Genomic DNA, 19,035 nt, shown 5'->3' on the forward strand with positions numbered 1-19,035 from the left:
CAGCCAGTGTGGTTGTGCCAGACCAGACCTTAGATTGGCTGTGTGCAGTCTGTTCCAGGTTGTCTGGGTAAACAGCCATCGGCCAGATCATTTTGCAAACCTTGACTGGACACCTGCTTGAAGTTGTCCTATAGCATAGCTCTATCCAGATCAGTCAAACATGCCATGGTTGGAGCAGACACCAACTGACTGCTGTAGCAGGGTCCCCGCTCACAGTTGCTCCTAATCAAACAGCAATGAGCCACCTGCAGTACCAGAAGCTCAATAGCAGAAAAAGCTGTTTGGCTTTAACGAGAAGATTTGACTATTTTATAATGGGAACAACTCACAAATGTGGCACCATTTAAGGGGCAATAAACAGGCTTGCAAACAATATAAGATTTATTGCAGAGCATTGTTACAACAAAGAAATAATGGAGCAAACACAAATTTACTTACTTTTTATGCCAAAGTTTGTAAAGAACCACTTATGGAGATGATAAATAAATCAGGTTTGTTCTTAAAGCCACAGGGAGGCACTAGAGATGGATCAAAGAGTCACGAGCTACTCAGTGTAAACTAATCCCTGGTGATTAAAAAAAGGACTGATCTGTCTCTCGCTACCATCAATAATATAAAATGACACCGATACAAGATGTGTGACCTACAGAATATGCCTAAGTGAGTACTTTAATTCTTCCTTTTTATTAGTTTCCCACCAAAACAGACAATCAAAAGCTACTTTTACCTTTGGCTGTTTTATGAATTTGGCCCTCACACTTTTGTGTTGTCTCAGCACTTTGAACAGAAACTTTCTCAGGCTGTGTTTTGTCTGGATTTGACCACAAAGAAGAAATAAGCTTGATGAGAAAATCAGAAGCGAGATAAGATGAAACACCACAGCACAAACAAAAGTCTTACTGGCATACTGTATTTTAATGAAATATCAGGTTAAAATAAAAAACACTTTAATGAAAGAAGCAGACATTTAAAAAAAAAAAAATCACCATAAATATGCTACATTACCCAAATCACACTCTGCTCTAGCACAATCTAGGAAATCTAAGGGCTGCTTTAGTGTTAGGTCACAAACATATGAAGGATCCGCATTAAGAGTGAAGATATCCCGAATGTGCAGTGGAAAATCTAAATGTGAATCAACTCCAGATCAATGCTTCTCAACACTATCCAGCTTAAGACTTATGAGCAAACACTGCACTCATACACATTCCCACCCAAACGCACACTAAAAGGTAGACCTTCAAGCAGAAGACTTACCCCAGATTATGAATTACAAGATGTTTGTGGGCTTTTTAGGCAAAATATGAACAAGTTTTACTAATCTTAAAAACATTAACTCATAAAAAAAAAGCCCATCCCGCTTCTCTAAGCGTTCCCATACCCTCACATCAAAAAAGAAGGGATCTCTGGATTAAACAAGCCTAAATAATTCACTCAGTTTGGGTCATTTACATCTAAATATGCACCTTAAAGTCAAAAGGAAAACCCAAATACCTGCATCCAGTGTTTAAGATCAGATAATTTGACTTGCACCGGCCTGCCCACCACGGGGCGAGGCCGTTTCAGTGGTTTAATCGCTAATAGGCGTGCTCAAAATGTAACACCAACTGGTGCCCCGTGTGACTACATCTCCAAGTTCTCACGCGCAAACCCCGCACTCATTCAATCCATGTCCTCCTGCACAACTAGCACTTAGGACAGCATTATCAGCAAATGTGTTGTCGTGCTTGCTGGAAAAAAAAAGGAAACAAAACACGAAGAACAGATAAAGATAAGGCATCACATGCTATTCTTGGCAAAGCTGTATGAAGTGAAAGTGTGGCACAGCGATGGCTCGAACGTGGGATGAAGAAGCTACACTGGAACCGTTTTCGCAACTTGTGAAAAAGTCATGACGAAAGACGAAGATTTCCCTCTCAGTCCCAACCGTTGTCCTTTATCATGTGGGACAGCTCGATGATGTACTTCCCCTCCTTGTACTTCTGACTCAGTTCAAAGGCCTGTTCCTGCAGGAGGAAGGTGAAAGGAGTTGTTAGAAAGAGAGAAAAAGTTAGATGACAGATGAAAGAAAGCTGTAGCTGACATGATGTCTGGTTAGTGGACAACTAATCTGACATCTTGCTACTTCTTAGAGTGACTTTTAGCAAAGCCCAACCCCAAGTGAAAACACTGCACAAACAAACAGTAAGAGTTTGTCAATCAGAGTGAAGCCACACCCCGAAACATACCCCACTTTGCCGTTTACTCCTAATGGAGATAATAATTCACTAAATGAACAGCATGTTGTCTTAATGAAGGCTTTAAAACAGCGACAGAGACCATAAAGTCATCAGGGAAAAGTTTACAGAAGTAATAAATCAAGAGAGAAAACGGGTCATTTTCTCATGTATTTCTTTACAATTTTTGCAGTTCATGCATTAATGCAGACAGTGACATTCACATAACAATCACTGGAAAGTCCAGATGTTCTTGATTACATCATTTCTTTGTTGTTTTTGTGCACATTCTGCGTCTTACAAAAATGTCCCAATTGATTTGTGCGATATGTATAAAATTCGTCATGGCACCAGAAAAGTGTGTGTGGACGTCTCAGTGAATTAAAAAACAAAAAGCCTTTAAGTGATTTAAAGATGAATAATCCTGCACTGTATTTGCTGGAGGACATATACGTACATATTTCCAGCCCAACGTGGTGTGACAGTTTTCGCAGTAGATGTCGGCCACAGCATGAAGTCCCGTGAGCAGCAGTCTCTCCTCAGCAGGGCCGCAGCCGACATTGACCCTGAAGACAAAAGCATGGACACACTGTGATTAAACTGTTCTCTTCAGTAATCACTCAAGGACAGCCTCTCCTGCACAGCTACAACCTCCTTTAGGAGAAAATGTTAATGAAACCCTACTATTCAAAAAGGGCTGCACCTGAACAAATTAAGATTTAAACTGAGTGGAGCTAGTAGGTTAATATTTAAGACGCAAACAGTGTGTACTCCTGACCCACTAACCCCGGAAGAACGTGAGCTCACACACCTTCAAAATCCAAACTAGAGCAAATCAAGTTGTCCGTTCAGTGTGGTTTGATCAAACAAGCGCGATACTAGAAATGTGTTTTCACCGAGAAATAGACTTTTTATAAAACGATTTGCGTGAAAAAATAACATTTTTGCACAAAGTGGCTTTAAAGTTGTTGTGAATACAAGTGAGATGTGAAAAACAACAACAGTTCCCTCTTCTGTCTACAGGAGAAGTGAGACTGGAAACCGAAAACAGGAAAAACCTGCTTTTTAATAGTTGATACGTACACAGAGTTGAAGAGGTAGGCTCGGCCCTGGCTGCCTTGGAAAGACTAGGAGACAGGGAGGAAAAATATAAATTAGAGACAGACTGCAAACCCAACTCTGATATGTCTCAGATGCAACTTTCTAAAATAACCATGAAGCAAATGTGCATGGCATCTGACATGATTATCAACAAAAAAGACAAGCGGCATACAGACCTTGGAGATAAGATCGTCATGATTGGCCAGATGGGCGCGACAGTGCACACAGCTGTAACGGCGGTGGCAGGAGTCCAGATACGCCTGGAACGTCTTGGCTTTTGTCAGCTTCACCATGTCTGAGCAGGACCAAAAACAGAGAGAGAGACGAGGTTTTTTTATTATTGTTTGTATGATGGGTTAGCGATCTTGGCACACAGTTCTTCCATCTGACTAACCATAAACAGGATGATTTCTTTCTCATTTGAATTAACCTTAGCCCCATCACAAGACTATAAAGCTTCACCCTAACGCAATGTGACACAAAGGTTATTAAAGTTAAGCCAAACTAAAAACCAAAAGCAGGACGTTCCTTCCATCTTCTGTCAGACTGTGTGCAATAGTCTATATTCCATCTTGCTGTTAACCACTGCACTATGCAATGTCCCATGCCATATATATTTCTATATGCACAGTGCACATTTTTCTCTATTGTTGTAGAGTATTATTAATAAAGGTTATGTTATAATGCTGAATCTACTTATTTTGTTCCTGTTCTATTCATTTTGCTGCTATAATAATGTAATAACGTGAATTTTTCAGTTGGGGGTAAAAGTCTATCTTATAAAAAGCCCATTGTCAACACAACCAGCCTGATGAGGTGTTTTGTATTAAGACTTAGGATGCCTACATGACTTTCAACTGCCTTCACAAAGTGCTACTACTGTAATCTCTTCAACCAGGCCCCTGATAAGTAGCCCCAGTATTATAATAACTACAAAGAAAACTAAACTAAAATTGAGCACTGTCAAACTGCAATGAGGCTGGACCCAGAGAAAATCTGTTAATCACCTGATCAGATGTGGTCCAGAAAAATCTATGACCAAAGTCCTACTATTATACACCAAGTGAAAATTGAAAGTCAGCACTATAAAGGTGTGACTTACTCCCTCAAGCCTTTGCATTAGTATTTAACAATTTGGAGTTTGTAACTAACAGTTTGAGCTATCTAACATCAAGGTTTTAAGGTCATTCATCCTTAATGAATGAAAGCTATCTGGGTTGGACTCTTTGTCAGCTTCAATCATGCATCTTCTTTTCAATGATTAAATGTATGATGGCAGAGGGTGACTTTACAAGGTATGGATGCATTGTTAGCTGAGACTAGTCAAAAATAACAGGTTAGTTAACCAGGCAGCTTGCTTCCTGGTTTCTAATAGTTGGCACAAATAACCCTTGCTTAGATAAATGCAGCAGTTAACCCAAATTCAAGGACTGTACAGGCACTGTCAGTCTACCAGTCAACGTAAACGGATTGATGGTGCATCTGCCAGCTGCAGGAGTATATCGGGCCACTAGCTCTGCTTTGACCTAGCTTAGTGTGTTAGCTAGCCCGCTAGCTCCGCACTGTCAACACACAACAGCAGCGGCAGCAGCGCAGATGCGCATTGCAGGACATTTCTCGGTGTCCGTCCACTCACCTAAAAACACCGAAGCTCCCCACAGTCTAGACAGCGGACTGGTGTGGCCGGCAGCTGAAAAACTTCAGGTAAAAGGCAGAAAAACGGTCAGTTTGGTGAGAAACGATCGACCACGCGTTGGCGGTTCGGACACACAAAAAAGGACAGACAGCTCTGGCTGTTGAAGCGGAGCCCGTTTACCCGCGTCTCTCTTTTGTTTTTTGAACCAGAACCAGCGCTCAAAGTTCCGAAACGACCTTCTTTAAAAGTGGAGCTGGACGCCGACAAAGCTGGCAGGCTGGCAAGGAGCGAAAGCAGCGACCTCGGCGGGAGGGAAAATGCGATTTGTTTATGAAAACACGCATAGGAGGAAGTCTGGGTAGTGCAAAACAAATCCCCGCTGACCAATCAGAGCCTCCGAGTGACGTTAGAATGTGGGTCAACCAATCAGATTCCATCTTACCGGGGCCTTTTATGGCTATCGATTTGATTGCTGTTTGGTAGCGTTTCATAAATGCTGAAAGTGTGTTATTATCTCCGGCCTGTCGGACTGGGATTAAAAATAATTTCAAAAACGAGCATAGTGCTTCTGTAGAGATCAGACCAATAAGAGCAAGAACAACATGCTAACCTGCTACTGTGACAGTTTCCAGGAGTTCTTGGAATATGAGCCTGAGGGAAGGGTTTTATTTGTTGTGGTTTCTTGACTGCTCCTTTGCATGTCCTTTGCCTTTCTCGTGTGTGTGTGTGTGTGTGTGTGTGTGTGTATTTTTATGACACACAGGCAGGCGGTCTATTACACTGATCTCTAGTTTAGTTTTGAAACGTTTGGTTATAATTCCTGCAGTTTCCTTGCTTTGTGGTACAGCAACATGTAACATTAAATGTTGATCAATGACCTAGGCCTAGGGTGAGCAGATCCCAACAAACTAAATGTAGGGCATATGTGGCATTTGTGTGGGAGAAAGTGGGACATGTCAGCAATGATGACTTAAAAATAAAAACAAACAAACAATAAACTAGGCACGTACAGGCTAATTAAACAATATTTCAAACTGTCTTGCTAAGCAAATACAGTAAAGATAAAGGGAAACTGAAGTTTGTTCTTATAGTCATGCATATGGAAAGTCTTTATGTACTTTCACTGTGATTTCTGCATTTTGGGGCCTTCAGTTTGAATCTATCCATAGATTTGCATAGCTTTCTTTTGCCACATCTGAAAAGTTCAGCAATTTTATTTAATTATAACACATATATTGTGTCACTTCACACCACATTATTCAGAATATACTGGAACTTCATTTTCTTCTTCAAGTGTGCAACTTGTTGACTTGTAGCTTTCCCTGATGATTATGGCGTTAAACTGGCTAAGCTTCTTCTCACTATAATAAAAGGCCTACCGTTCGCACTGGGTTAAAACCAGAGTTTAGAAAAGTGCAAAGTGCACAGTGTTTTAGTCCCGTGTCCCTACCATCACTTCCAACCAGCCATGGTGGATGACTGCCCCTCCTTGAGTCTGGTTCTGTTTTGAGGTTTTTTCCTGTTAAAAGGGAGTTTTTCCTTCCCACTCTCACCAAGTGCTTGCTCATACTGGGTTGCTTGATTGTTGTGGCTTTCTCTGTATTGTTGTAGGGTCTCTACCTTACATGTAAAGTTCCTTGAGGCAACTTTCGTTGTGATTTGATGCTATATAAATAAAACTGAGTTGATTTGCATGTCCTCCCGAACCAGTCAAAATATGGGAAATTGTCTCAAGTGTCTCAATACTACCAAGACATCTTATTTTATTGCTACTTTGCTCTCGGTGCCTACTGTTATTATTTTTTTGCATAAATCCAGGTATATCCCATTAACTTGATCGTCGCCAACCTACACAGAAAAATACCCTCTTTGTTTCACCAACAAACTGGTTGATTATTATCACGGCCGGGTGGCTGGACTTTGACCATAGTTGCTTGGGAAAACAAGGACACAGGTGAGGTTTACAGCATGTGTACACTCTCTACAGTCTCTTTTAGGTCAAGAAAATCGGTCAAAGAGATTCGCACTATGCTGCCTAGATTGCTCCGTAACACACTGTACTGTATTCATGTTTGTACTGCCAGTAATTACCTTGTAATCTTCTAATGGCCCAAAAGAATATAAAAGCCAAAATGCAAGTGATTTATTCATAATCATTTATTTCTCAAGCCCTATCTTAAAAGTGGCAGAAAGTAACATTAGAGACATTCAAAATAAAGTCACATTTAATCAGATATACAGTCCAGCTAGTTAATTATTCACTCGTTAGATGTGCTGCAGACCAAATCAATGCCGTGGTTTGTTTGTGGGTGGAGGCTGTAGAGACGATCCCATGACAAACAAGTCATTCCGTCAGCAGCGATTAAAGGTCAGCACCGAAGAGATTAATGATAGTTGTGTTCCCACTGCATGGCGATTATTATGTAGACCAAAGATTCTTCAACAAATGTTGCATTAGCCGTTTTTATCAGTGTCATTGTTGCCATCATGTGATGGTGTGCTTGGATTCAGTCCTGACTTCTGTTTTTGCAGAAGTAGCTGGACAGAAGAGTTGGATAGTCACTCATCACTCCAGTGGCTCCTACTTCTAATGCCGCCTCTATGTCTTCTTCTGTGTTGCAAACAAATAAATGCACCTGCAATTGCAACAGTTATCTTCAGTTAAAAACTGACATTTCACTGCTTTGTTTTTCCTTGTATGGCAGCAGAAAATCTGAAGCACCATGGGACAGTTGTTCAGGCTACAGTGTAGATAAATAACCATTACAAAATGATATTGATAATCAATGCAATGGCAACAAAAGTGTCACATTCATCTTGATTAGAATAATATGTATCCTAGGAAACAGAGAAAACAAGGGAAAAAATTTTCATGGAGCATGTTGCAAAGCTAATCTTATTAGCCGAACGAGCCGGTTAACAGGTGAGCACCGAGACTCACTGGCTATTTTGTTAGGGACACCTGTTCAGCTGCTCGTGGACACAAATATCTAATCAGCCAGTCGAATGGCTGCCTGTAGACGTGGTCAAAATGACCTGCAGAAGTTCAAACCGAGCTTCAGAGTGGGGAAGAAATGTGATTGAAATGACTTTGAAAGTGGCTGTTGGTGCCAAACGGCTGGTATGAGTCTTAAAAAAAAAGAAAAAGAATAAACTGCTGATCTACTGGGATTTTCCCACAGAACCATATCCAGGCTTTACAAAGGATGGTCCAAGGAAGAAAATACCCAGTGAGCTGTAGTTCTCTGGTCAGAGGAGAGTGGCCAGGCTGCTTTGCTGACAGGAAGGTAACTGTAACTCAACCATTCCTTAAAACCAAGGCATGCAGAGGAGCATTTGTGAATACAAATAAAAAATGTTGAACCTTGAAGCAGATGGGCTACAGAAGCAGAGGACCACACTGGGTGCCATTCATGTCAGCTACAACCAGGAAACTGAAGCTACAGTTCCCACAGACTCACCAAAATTTGACAACAGAAGACGTTACCTGGTCTTATGAATATTGAATTCTGCAAGATTTGCAAGATTTAGATGATGAATTTGGTATAAACATCATGAAAATGAGCCCACCTTGTATCAACGGTTTGGTCATGGTGAGGGGGATATTTTTTGGCACACTTTAGGCATTTTAGTACCAACTGACCATCAGATAAACACCACAGTCTACCCAAGTATTGTTGCTGACCATGTCCATCCCTTTATGACCAGCGTACCCATCCTTTGGTTCACTAGTTCTTTCCAGCAGGATAATACACCAAGTCACAAAGCTCAACTCATCTTAAACTGGTTTCTTTAACACGACAATGAGTTCATTGTACTTAAATAGACTCCAAGGTTAACAGATCTCAATCCAACAGAGCACCTTTGGGATGTGGTGGAACAGGTGATTCACATTACTGATGTGCAGCTGACAAATCTGCGGCAACTGTGTGATGCCATCATGTCAATATGGACCAAAATATCTGGAGAATGTTTTCAGCACCTTGTTGAATCTGTGCCATGAAGAATTAAGGCAGTTTTGAAGGCAAAAGGACACAAACCTGGTAGTCGGCACCAATTACCTACTAAAGAGTCTAGTGAGGGAATATCAGTAGGACTGATTAGGACATTCAGTGGACTGATAAGCTGTAAATCGTGTGGACATGTTACTGAATCACTGATTAAAATACTTGGATTTTAACATGCCCACAAATTCTCCCCAAAACACTAAAAAACAACATGTAGATGATATAGAAAGAAACATTTCCTGGTTGCTACTTTGGCATTATTTAAAAAAGTGTTGAAATACAACAAGGACAAAATATAAATATCACATAGCTTAAAGAGTGTTACTTTCTCCAGCTATTGAGTGGAGTCATGTCCTGACAACAGGGTTGATCTCATCACATCAGGATAGAGATGATGCATTCAGGACACTCATAGTGGTTGTGTGAGGTCAACTATTTGTCATGCTGAAGTGCTTTCTGTGTTAGATCATAACCTGTTGAGTTTGAATAGCATCATGCAGCTGACCATGCAGTGACAAGTAGGAGAAAAATCAAATCCATTGACTTTAACAGGAATTATATTTTGGGGATTCCCTGTTCATCTTTTCATGGAAGACACAAGAGCAAAGTAAAAGGTGAAGCAAAACTGTTCCAGGAAAGTTTCTGAGCACACTTGTGGTCCCTGCACTGTTTCTATCTAAATGAGAATGAGCAAACAAAACTCTGATAAGACAAAGAGCCTTTGACAAGGTAAACAAACATTTGTGATATTTTTCATATTTGCCTCTCAGTATTTAGCGTTTTATTTTACTCTGATATGTTTATATTCCACAGTTCTGGCTTTCTTTGCATTTCTTTAACTCTTCTTTCAAGCACAGTGCTGTAAACACTTAGAAATGTGATTTCGTACCTGAATTCCACGGGCAGCGAGGTGCCTAAAAAGACTCTTCCTCATAGTTATTCTGCAATGACAGCATGAAAGAAGCAAATTTAAAATAAAACACAAACTGCACACTGTGCTTAAAATGCTAGATTTAAGCTAGCAGTGTAAACAATCTTTCAGTGCAGTGAGGACTGAATGTTTTGTCGATTTTTGGCATTTATAATTTAGATTTCAAGACCAATAAATAAGTGAGTAGGAACAACTACCATAGTCCTTTTTAATACTTCTCTTACTTTTCTATCAAACACACAACGAGCTTGTTCCTCAGGAGAGCTTCATCGGGAATGAATGTCCTTCAGCGCACACAGAGACAGAGTAAGACACAGTTACACTTTTATGAAATAAAAGTATCTGAGAGAATAAAAACCAAGAGGTCGCAGAAAAAGGCTTACAACTACATGATTAAATTGTCATTGCACAGAGAAACTTTCAGTGCTCCCAGAGTTTTATAAATAAAAGTAAATCATAAATCCGAATGTGTTTAACAGAAATGTATGAACCACAGCTGAACAAGCAGAACATAAACATTCACAACTACAACCCCCCCCCCCAAAGTAAACGGTCAGAATTTAAAACCAAAGGGAAAATTGCTGGTTTTCCCCCCAAATAAGGCAACACAGACCCAGAGCCTGTACCATACTTAAACCAGTCATGCTTAGCTGTTATTCACCGTCATCATTCAAATTCTCATTTTGAACCAGGAAAAATGTTAATGGGCTCAGTTAGGCAGTCCAGACACAGTGAGCATAGATAGCAAGAACATGAAGCGTCACCGTCTTAACAGAAAAAGGACTGTGCATGCACATGAATGGACACAGTTTACTCAGCATGCACTGAACACACTCCTGCAGTCACACCTGTTGAAGATGCGCATTAGGTAGAACTGCAGCAAACTCTCTCCTATTGGCACAAAGGGCAGCAGCCCCGTGTAGAAGAGAAGCAGAAGCAGCAGGCCTCGGCTCATAGTGAAACTGTACGGCATGGAGCCGTTCTACGTGGAAGGAGAGAAAAGAGACACAGACATGCTGGGTGACAACACTGGTACAGAGGCGGTGTTTATGAATCATGCTGAAAACCATACTGAAAAGCTAAGGAAACCCTGTAACGCCATCATATAGCTTCATTTCATGCATTTCCTGCATGCAATTAAAATGTTATAATGAGTAAAGTGTGTTAATGCTATACAGGTAACTCATCTCCTCCAGCTGGTTAATGTACCATTTTCCAGCATTGCTTCATGATCGTGGAGTCTGCGGAAGCCCACACAGTGATCCCCTCCCTGTTGTAGCGTTTAACCAGATCAGACACCTAAAAACATAAAATCAAGTGGGAAACAAATATTAGCATTCAGGACATGATGACACGAAGGTGTAAGAGTGCAAGTGGTGCAGCAGACACAGCAATCACAGAGGCTGCTGTGCTAGACTTGGGCAGTAAACTGTGGACACTGTTTATAAGGTGGACAACATATTTAGAATTGCACAGGAAAAGCTCCCTAGCCTTGTAGTTAGAAAATCACTCATAATTTGTCCACCTTGACTGGAATTTAGACAATGTATCCACCTCAAAGAGGCCTGATTCAATCCTGAAAAGCTGAAGCTTTTTCATATATCAGGAAATTGTGGTAGAAGTTTGGTGTTGGTTTTTCGGGGCGATTAACGTGTACCCTTTTAATGAGCTCGTGGTTGTTCTCTTTGATCTCAATGCTGATCGGCATCTCAGGGAACTTCTTGAACACATCCTCCAGCAGAGCAAACTTCCTGTCCTTGCCAGTGCTGTAACGGCCTAAAGAAAAGGAGGGGTGAAAAGTAAAGTCACATTAGATGCATGAGCATATCAGAAAGAAATTAACTTGTTATGGCAGTTGACTGTGGTGCACCACACTGCTTTACTCATCTGGGATCTGTCTGCTGCTTTTATCACTCTTTTAATATAGTACCTGCGTTTCAGGTTTGCTTTTATATTAGTTTCATCTGTGTCTACACGTGTTCTGATAATCTGTGCAGTCAGCTATAGTGATGCTAAGAAACGGTGTTCCACAAGGTTTCATTGTTGGCCTCCTGCTGTTTCTAACCGATCGCTTATGATTTGGCTATGTAATTAACAAATACAGTGTGAGCTATGATTTCTTTGCAGATAATTGTATTTCTCCTTATGGCAATAACTTTTACAGTGAATTAAACAATAAATTGTAAGAAAATTGCTGGATGTAGCACATATGATACAAAGTAATATTTATTAATTTTATTTTTAATTAGAAGTTTCATAGTCTGGCAATTATTTAATGATTCAGGCTTTAAGGTTACTCCTCAGAGTCCCTCTAATTTTGCTCCCCTCTCTTGGATATGAATTCAGTATCACTAGCCAACTCTGATCCAGAGTATTAATACTGATGTCCTGCTGGAGGAAATTGGGGAAGCTCATTTTTTTTTATTCTGTCACTTTTAAACAGTAGTTGTTTGATTGTTTTGTCTATACATTTTTCAACATACAGTGTTTGATTTATGATTATGATGATGATTATTGTTATAGATGCATTTCTTCTTCAAATGTCTTTTCATTAAAAATGAACAATTAGATATAACAGGAGGAACTCACCTTCATAAAATGTTACCTCCAGTCTCTCCTTATACAAAGGCAAATCCTAAAAGTTTTAAAACAGAGTTGAACAGAGAGATATAAGGTGAATTTACTATGATGTGATTAAGGTGAAAAGAATTTGTGTACGCCATCGGATATTCTTAGTATTGTTGTCCCAGCTGAGTTGGTACATGCAACAAAGCCGGATGCAAACATTCACTTGATGGTAATCTGATGCTTGAACAAACTCTTACTGAGAAATTACAGCTTTGTTTCCGAGGAAACCTCAAGAGTAATGCAAGCAGCGTGCCCTTTTTGAAGATTATGGTGAATTTAAAAGAATTAAAAGATGCCTCCATGCAGCTCTGTAAGTAATGTTGCTACAGTAAATAAGTGTGCTGTTAAATCTGGATGGAAAAACATGCAATAACATGTAAAGCCCCGTAGCTCACAGTAGCATTACAACCGAATCTGGCAGTCTCATGTGAGCTTAAGGAACTACCAGATTGTTTGGAAGTGAAAACTGACTTTTAAGCAGTTATTCTGCATTTTACAATAAAACTAAATTGAACTCTAGAGCAGCGGTCCCCAACCCCCGGGCCTCGGACCGGTACCGGTCCGTGAGTCGTTTGGTACCGGGCCGCGAGAGTTGAGGCTCAGATGTGAAATGTATGGTTTTCAGGGTTTTTATCGGTTTTCAGCGTTATTTTGTTATCGTTTTTATCGTTAACTCGGTTTTCCTGGGTCTTTTCACGTGTGTTATGAATAAATCTTTTTTCGGTACCGTTAGTTTTATTTTGTTTTATTATCCGCGACACCTTAAAGGCCGGTCCGTGAAAATATTGTCGGGCATAAACCGGTCCGTGGCGCAAAAAAGGTTGGAGACCGCTGCTCTAGAGTATTATACACTCACACTTGTTCAGCTTCCCATAAATGCAAATATCTAATCGGCCAATCACATGGCAGCAATTACATTTAGGTATGCGGACATGGCCAAGACATCCTGTTGAAGTTCAAACTGAGCATCAGGGTGGGGGGGATTTAAGTAGGTAAAAGTACCTTGTTAATGTCAGAAATCAGAGGAGAATAGCATAGCTGCTTCAAGATGAGGCAACAATAAGTGAAATATCCCCATGTAACAACCAAATTATGAAGAACAGCATTTCTAAACATGTCAAAACTTGAAGCAGGTGGTCTTTAGCAGTAGAAGACCACATCAAGTACCACTTCTGTTAGCTAAGAAAAGGAAACTGAGACTAATATTGCACAAGTTCAATAAAATTGGACAATAGAAGACTGGAAAAAATGTTGTCTGGTGTGAATCTTGATGTTTTTCTGTGCCATTTGAATGTTAGGATCAGAATTATGGTGTAAATAACATGATCCCATCTTGTGCAAGTGTCAGACATTTTCTTAGCACACTTTGGGGCCAAGAAAATATCTTATCCGTGTATTGTTGCTGACATGTCCATCCCTTTATGAACTGTGTACCTATCTTTTCATAACTGATTCCAGCAGGATAGCACACCATGTCACAAAGCTCAAACATCTAGAAAACAAAAATTGAGTTCCCTGTACTCAAATGGCCTCGCTAGATCCCAATCCAATCGAGCACATTTGGGATGTGGTGGAACAGGAGGTTCATTTATATACAGGCAACAAATCTGCAGTAACTGTCTCATGTCATCATGTCAACATGAACTAAAATCCCTGAGTACTGTATCCAGCACCTTGTTGAATCTGTGCCACAAAAAATTGTATATTTGAGACGTAGTGCTCAAGATAAAACTCACATAGTCTCCTCATGTGTAACAATGAATGTAACAAAACTCATCTATGAAACAGAAACAGAGCAGGTGTCTCTGAAAGATTACCACTTCTTGTCTCAGTACGGCCTTGTGACCTTTGCCCCAGTCCAGCAGGATCCGGCTTCTTACCTGCAGATTGAGCGAGGAGATTGTGACATCATGGCCAGTCTGCCTCAGCAAATTCTCATCATGTGATACCACCACAAAGCCATCATGTGTCAAATGACAATCCATCTCCAGCATCTCAGTGCCCTGCTCTGCCGCACTGACAACAGAGAAAAGATACGAATAATTAAAATGATGACTCCACCGTTTGTCAGGGGTGTGTGCGTCACTTTCACATTTTTAGCAATACACCTTTTTTGGGAATGGGGAGGGTCGGGGGTGTGGTGTCTAAAAAGTCTGCCATCATGTAAAAATTGATGCATTCTTCTTTCACAGCACTTCAAAGAGGGCAGTGTGGTACTTACTGTGTGAATGCCTCCATGGTGCTCTCTATCCTCTCTCCAGATCCTAAAATTCATAGAAATTATGCCAGTAGTCAGAAAATACGAAGTACTCAAAATGTCTCAGATAGAGAGCTGCTAAACTGGTCCTACTAAACATTACAGCAAATCACATCATCAGTTAGAATTGCACATTAACTTTTCAGCTTGAGCTTTGTGGTAGAACAGAAAAAAGTATCTGCACAGTAAAATAAGATTTAGATATAAAAAACAGGCCTTTTGTTCAAAGACTTCATCTTTAAAGCAGTAAGAAAAATCAGGGGCACCCCATGGGAAAGCTTCATACATAAGGCTTTAACCCACAGGACTAAAATCTGCAGCTGCTGAAAGAAATTAGCATTTAAAATGTTGGAAAGTGAAGCAAAAGCATTCTATAACATTCAATAGCATCAGTGTTTTGGGCTTCTCTCCAGTTAAATTACTGACTGACATGCAGCTGCTTTACAGATGGACTTGAGGCAGATTAAAACTCAGACCTCAGGGCACAGAGACTGCATGCCAAGCCCAGTCCGGTGAGCACTTCCACACATCATGTTCTTTGAGTCCCACACATTGACTGCAGATCCTTACCTCCTCTGTGTGCGATCTTTTTGCAGTAGAAAGCAGGGCGTTTCTTCCTGTGGAGAATCTGTGGGTTCTTTAGCAGGTAAACCGAGGTGAGGGTGTATCCTCCCAACACTGGGAGGAAAAAATATAAAAAGTTGATCATCCTTTCCTGCATGCACATTCAGCGAGTCCCTGAGAGAGTCTCTGCAAGATCTCACAGTTCAGGTTGACCAGAAGCACCAGCAAAAGAAAAAAAAACTTGCTCAGCAAGACAATCTCAAAATGACAACTCGATTTCTCCCTCCAATCACAAGTGGCCAGACCCAAAAACTTTTCTGAAGAACCAGCAGCTTGTTGTGGGAAGATAAGAAAAAAATCCAGACAGACTGGTACGACAGAGAAAAAAGTCCCACCCCTGAATTTCAGTCTTACTCTTAGCAGGTACAGCTGAACCCTCAGAGCTGTAAAAGTCAGTTAATGAAGCACCAGCTCACAACCCCACAGGGCTCTCGCTCTGGCCTCTCCCCTTCCAGTGGTAATGCTGTTTTTATGCTTTTGTTCAGGTTTATATCATACCTGTACCTCTGTCTTGCAACACCTTTCTAATGATTACTTTTATTCTGCTACACAGCTGGAGTATTGCTAATATAATACAGAATATCCTAAAACAGCATATGACTACAAATTACCTGCCAGATGAGTGCAATTAGCCATCTATTGCTTTTTCCAGATGTAATGTGCTGCTGGGCTTAAACACAAGCTGATAACTTAGGAAACAAATGCATCGCAGGCAGCGTGGCAAGTTTCTTATCTTGTATTTGACAAAGGGGATGTGGAATGTAGAGTAGGTAAACTTTGCTTTGACCAGGCCAGAAATATGAAAACCATCTATCTGCAAGCAGTGCTCACCACAACATGCCACGTACAGTCCAAAGTCAGCAGGATAAGCAGCAGCATATTGTTCAACTTGAATGGCAAAGCTGGAATGTGACAAACAATTGTGTGACGGGCCGAGCCTGCAGTGATGTGTTACAACAAGCCTGGTTTTCATGAGAACAGAGAAATCCATTCACTGCAGGGCAAATCAGAGCTTCCAGCATTTTCCTACATTTACAGGTGTCTCGTTTTGACGTGCAAATCGCACAGAAGACAGATCACACCCCACTGTTTGCCACTTTTCTGTTTTCCTGCTGTCACACGTGGTAGAGATATATAGAGACATACATGTGTGCATATTAAACTTACAGTCATGCTGAGACATGATATGAAGGAGGATGTGAAAGCTCAAAGGCAGATCAGTGTTACAGCTCCTTTTACACTGCTCAAAAACATTAAAGGAACACTTTGAAAACACATCAGATCTCAATGGGGAAAATATGTTGATATCGACATGGAAATGAAAACACAGAGCTCCATTCAAAGATACTCCCAAAATCAAAGTGGGGGGGGGGGAATAGATGTGGCAGGCTAGTCCATTTTGCCAAAATTTTATTCACTCCTGATTGGTTAAGGACCTTCTACAGCCCTGTCCAGCTCTCAGAGTAACTGTCTGTCTCCTGGGATCTCCTCCGTTCTCTTGAGACTGTGCTAGGAGACATTCTAACCTTCTAGCAATGGTACGTTTTGATATGCAATCCCCATCCCATGGTAGGGTCCAGGTATCGCCTCATGCTACCTGTAGTGACCCAAGTCAAATGAAAAAACAAAACTAGTGAAAAACAACAACAAGCAGAACAGATGAGGGGAAAAATGTCAGTGGCCTCTACCTGTAAAACAGTGCCTATTTAAGAGGGTGTCTCATTGTTGCCCCTCTGCTGCACCTGCTGATAATTTCATTAACACCAAAGCAGCCGAAACCAATTAACAACCCCCCTCTGCTACTTAAATGTCCAGATCAATCTCCCACAGGTTCTACTGACATGATGCTATACTCTGATTAGCAGTGTACTTGGATTCATCACATAAAAATCCACAAGAAATGGCACAAGAAAAGTCTTGATTATGGAGTTCCACAAGGTTCTGTGGTAGAACCCATAATTTTCACATTATACACACACACACACACACAAAATACGGACCACTATTTATAAACCATTACTGGACATTGGTAACCTTTCCCCCACCCTGTAGTTCGACATCTCTTCTTGCCTTGCACTGTTGTCAAAGTGCTTCCTCAAAGGTTACAATATTGGCGATGAATTTCAATATTAAACCTATAAAACTAAATAATATTGACCTTTGAATATAAAGTATCTTTTGATGTTTTTATTAGCTAATAAAAAAACAAAAAGAGAAAACGAGACCACATCACAATTTCAACAGTATCAGGAAATTTTATTCAATTGTATGTATATAACGTGTTTTTGTTAATCGTTTAATTCATAATACCCATAGAATATACAGACTATAACCCTCAACAACTCATATCTCTTTGACAGTCTACTTATATGTTCTTTTAAAATAATTCCTTATAAGATCTTGTAAGGGGAAAAAAACCCAAAAAAAAACCACAAACAAAACAAACCAAGTTTCCTGACTGAAAACACTGTCAATAATAATCACGCCCATAAAAGAAATAAGAAAAATACAAATTAAAAACATACTAATTAAAAAACAAAAAACAAACAAAAAAAAACAAAAGAAAAAAAACCCTCCAAAAAAACAAAACAAAAACAAACAACAACACCCGACTATAACTCCCTTTTATGTTAAAAACAACAAAACAAAACAAAACAAAACAAAAAAAAACCTACCCCAAACAATATCTCACCAATATAACAACAATAGCAATAATAAGACGACCCATTTAAAATCAATATCTGGAAACAGGCCCTGTGACAGATGGGCCTTTAAACTTGTGTGAATGTAGATGGTGTGTTTAAGTGCAACTTTTCATAAACACACAGATACACCCCCTAAGATAGAGTGAGGGGGAGTGTCTGTGTGTGTCAGGAGGATAGCAAAACATGGACCTCTTGGGTTGTTCTCATGATTAACCAGTGAGATGTTTGATTTGATGGCTGAACCACAAAAAAAAGAAAAACAAAGCAACAACAACAAAACCAAAAACCAAAATAAAATAAGAGGGGCAGCCCAAATGTACATATGAAACAAAACATCTGCATGACAGTCATCTCAAAGATCTGAAACTACAGGTAACTGCAGGGAGACGGCCCAGGCGGCAAAGAAACAAGTTCCATCTCTCACACACGCACATGACGAGAGGAGTCTTGGCTTTACGTTACTGATGAGCAGATACACAAACACTTGTACATAGACGAATCACCGCAGACCATCCATGAGTCTGAAAACACGCAACACTTTAAACTTAAAGCTCAACAAGCAGGATGCTAGACAGGGCGGGGAAGGGAAAACAAAACGGGGGCAAGGCTGGAGAGACAAAGTGCAGACGTGCTGATTGAGTCGCGTGATTGGAGCGAGTTTCTCCCTCGTCCATGATGTGGGTGAGACGGACACATGGCTACCAGAGAAGGGAGGCGGAAAGCGGCAGCGGTGGCGCGCAGTGTTCACCAATTCAGCTGTGGGTAAGCAGAAAAGAGGCGGGTACATTTACAAAAAAAAAAAAAAAAAAAAAAAAAAAGCAAGGAGTGGAAGGCAGCCCTTTGAGAAAAGCACGGTGAGAGTCGGGTGGCTGAACAACCAGAATGAGCATTACCACATGCACCAAAAAGCCTCACACTGATCCCAGAGTG

At 40.5% G+C, this 19,035-nt stretch overlaps 2 protein-coding genes across 7 annotated transcripts; both read right to left on the bottom strand.

The window, feature by feature from the left end:
• Nucleotides 1–938: 938 nt before the first annotated feature.
• ypel3 (yippee-like 3) lies at nucleotides 939–5,381 on the bottom strand. Its single transcript, XM_026165425.1, has 5 exons — nucleotides 4,954–5,381; nucleotides 3,494–3,612; nucleotides 3,300–3,343; nucleotides 2,674–2,782; nucleotides 939–2,006 (listed from the first exon to the last, which is right to left on the bottom strand). The coding sequence occupies exons 2-5, from the start codon at nucleotides 3,608–3,610 to the stop codon at nucleotides 1,917–1,919; spliced, it is 360 nt and encodes a 119-aa protein (XP_026021210.1). The 5' UTR covers nucleotides 3,611–3,612; nucleotides 4,954–5,381; the 3' UTR covers nucleotides 939–1,916.
• A 1,714-nt stretch (nucleotides 5,382–7,095) lies between these two features.
• gdpd3a (glycerophosphodiester phosphodiesterase domain containing 3a) lies at nucleotides 7,096–17,061 on the bottom strand. Of its 6 annotated transcripts, none has more exons than XM_026165396.1 (11): nucleotides 16,927–17,061; nucleotides 15,347–15,454; nucleotides 14,741–14,783; nucleotides 14,400–14,535; nucleotides 12,481–12,526; nucleotides 11,549–11,667; nucleotides 11,101–11,190; nucleotides 10,740–10,873; nucleotides 10,116–10,175; nucleotides 9,850–9,901; nucleotides 7,096–7,589 (listed from the first exon to the last, which is right to left on the bottom strand). In XM_026165396.1, exons 1-11 carry the CDS (start codon nucleotides 16,961–16,963, stop codon nucleotides 7,461–7,463), a joined length of 954 nt encoding a protein of 317 aa, XP_026021181.1. In that variant the 5' UTR covers nucleotides 16,964–17,061; the 3' UTR covers nucleotides 7,096–7,460. The 6 variants fall into 6 exon arrangements, with proteins under 6 accessions (XP_026021181.1, XP_026021184.1, XP_026021182.1 ...); XM_026165399.1 differs by lacking the exon at nucleotides 16,927–17,061 and adding an exon at nucleotides 16,568–16,920; XM_026165397.1 differs by lacking the exon at nucleotides 16,927–17,061 and adding an exon at nucleotides 16,249–16,561.
• Nucleotides 17,062–19,035: the final 1,974 nt, after the last annotated feature.

The sequence above is a fragment of the Astatotilapia calliptera genome, chromosome 4 (assembly GCF_900246225.1).
Source record: "Astatotilapia calliptera chromosome 4, fAstCal1.2, whole genome shotgun sequence".
Lineage (NCBI taxonomy): Eukaryota > Metazoa > Chordata > Actinopteri > Cichliformes > Cichlidae > Astatotilapia > Astatotilapia calliptera.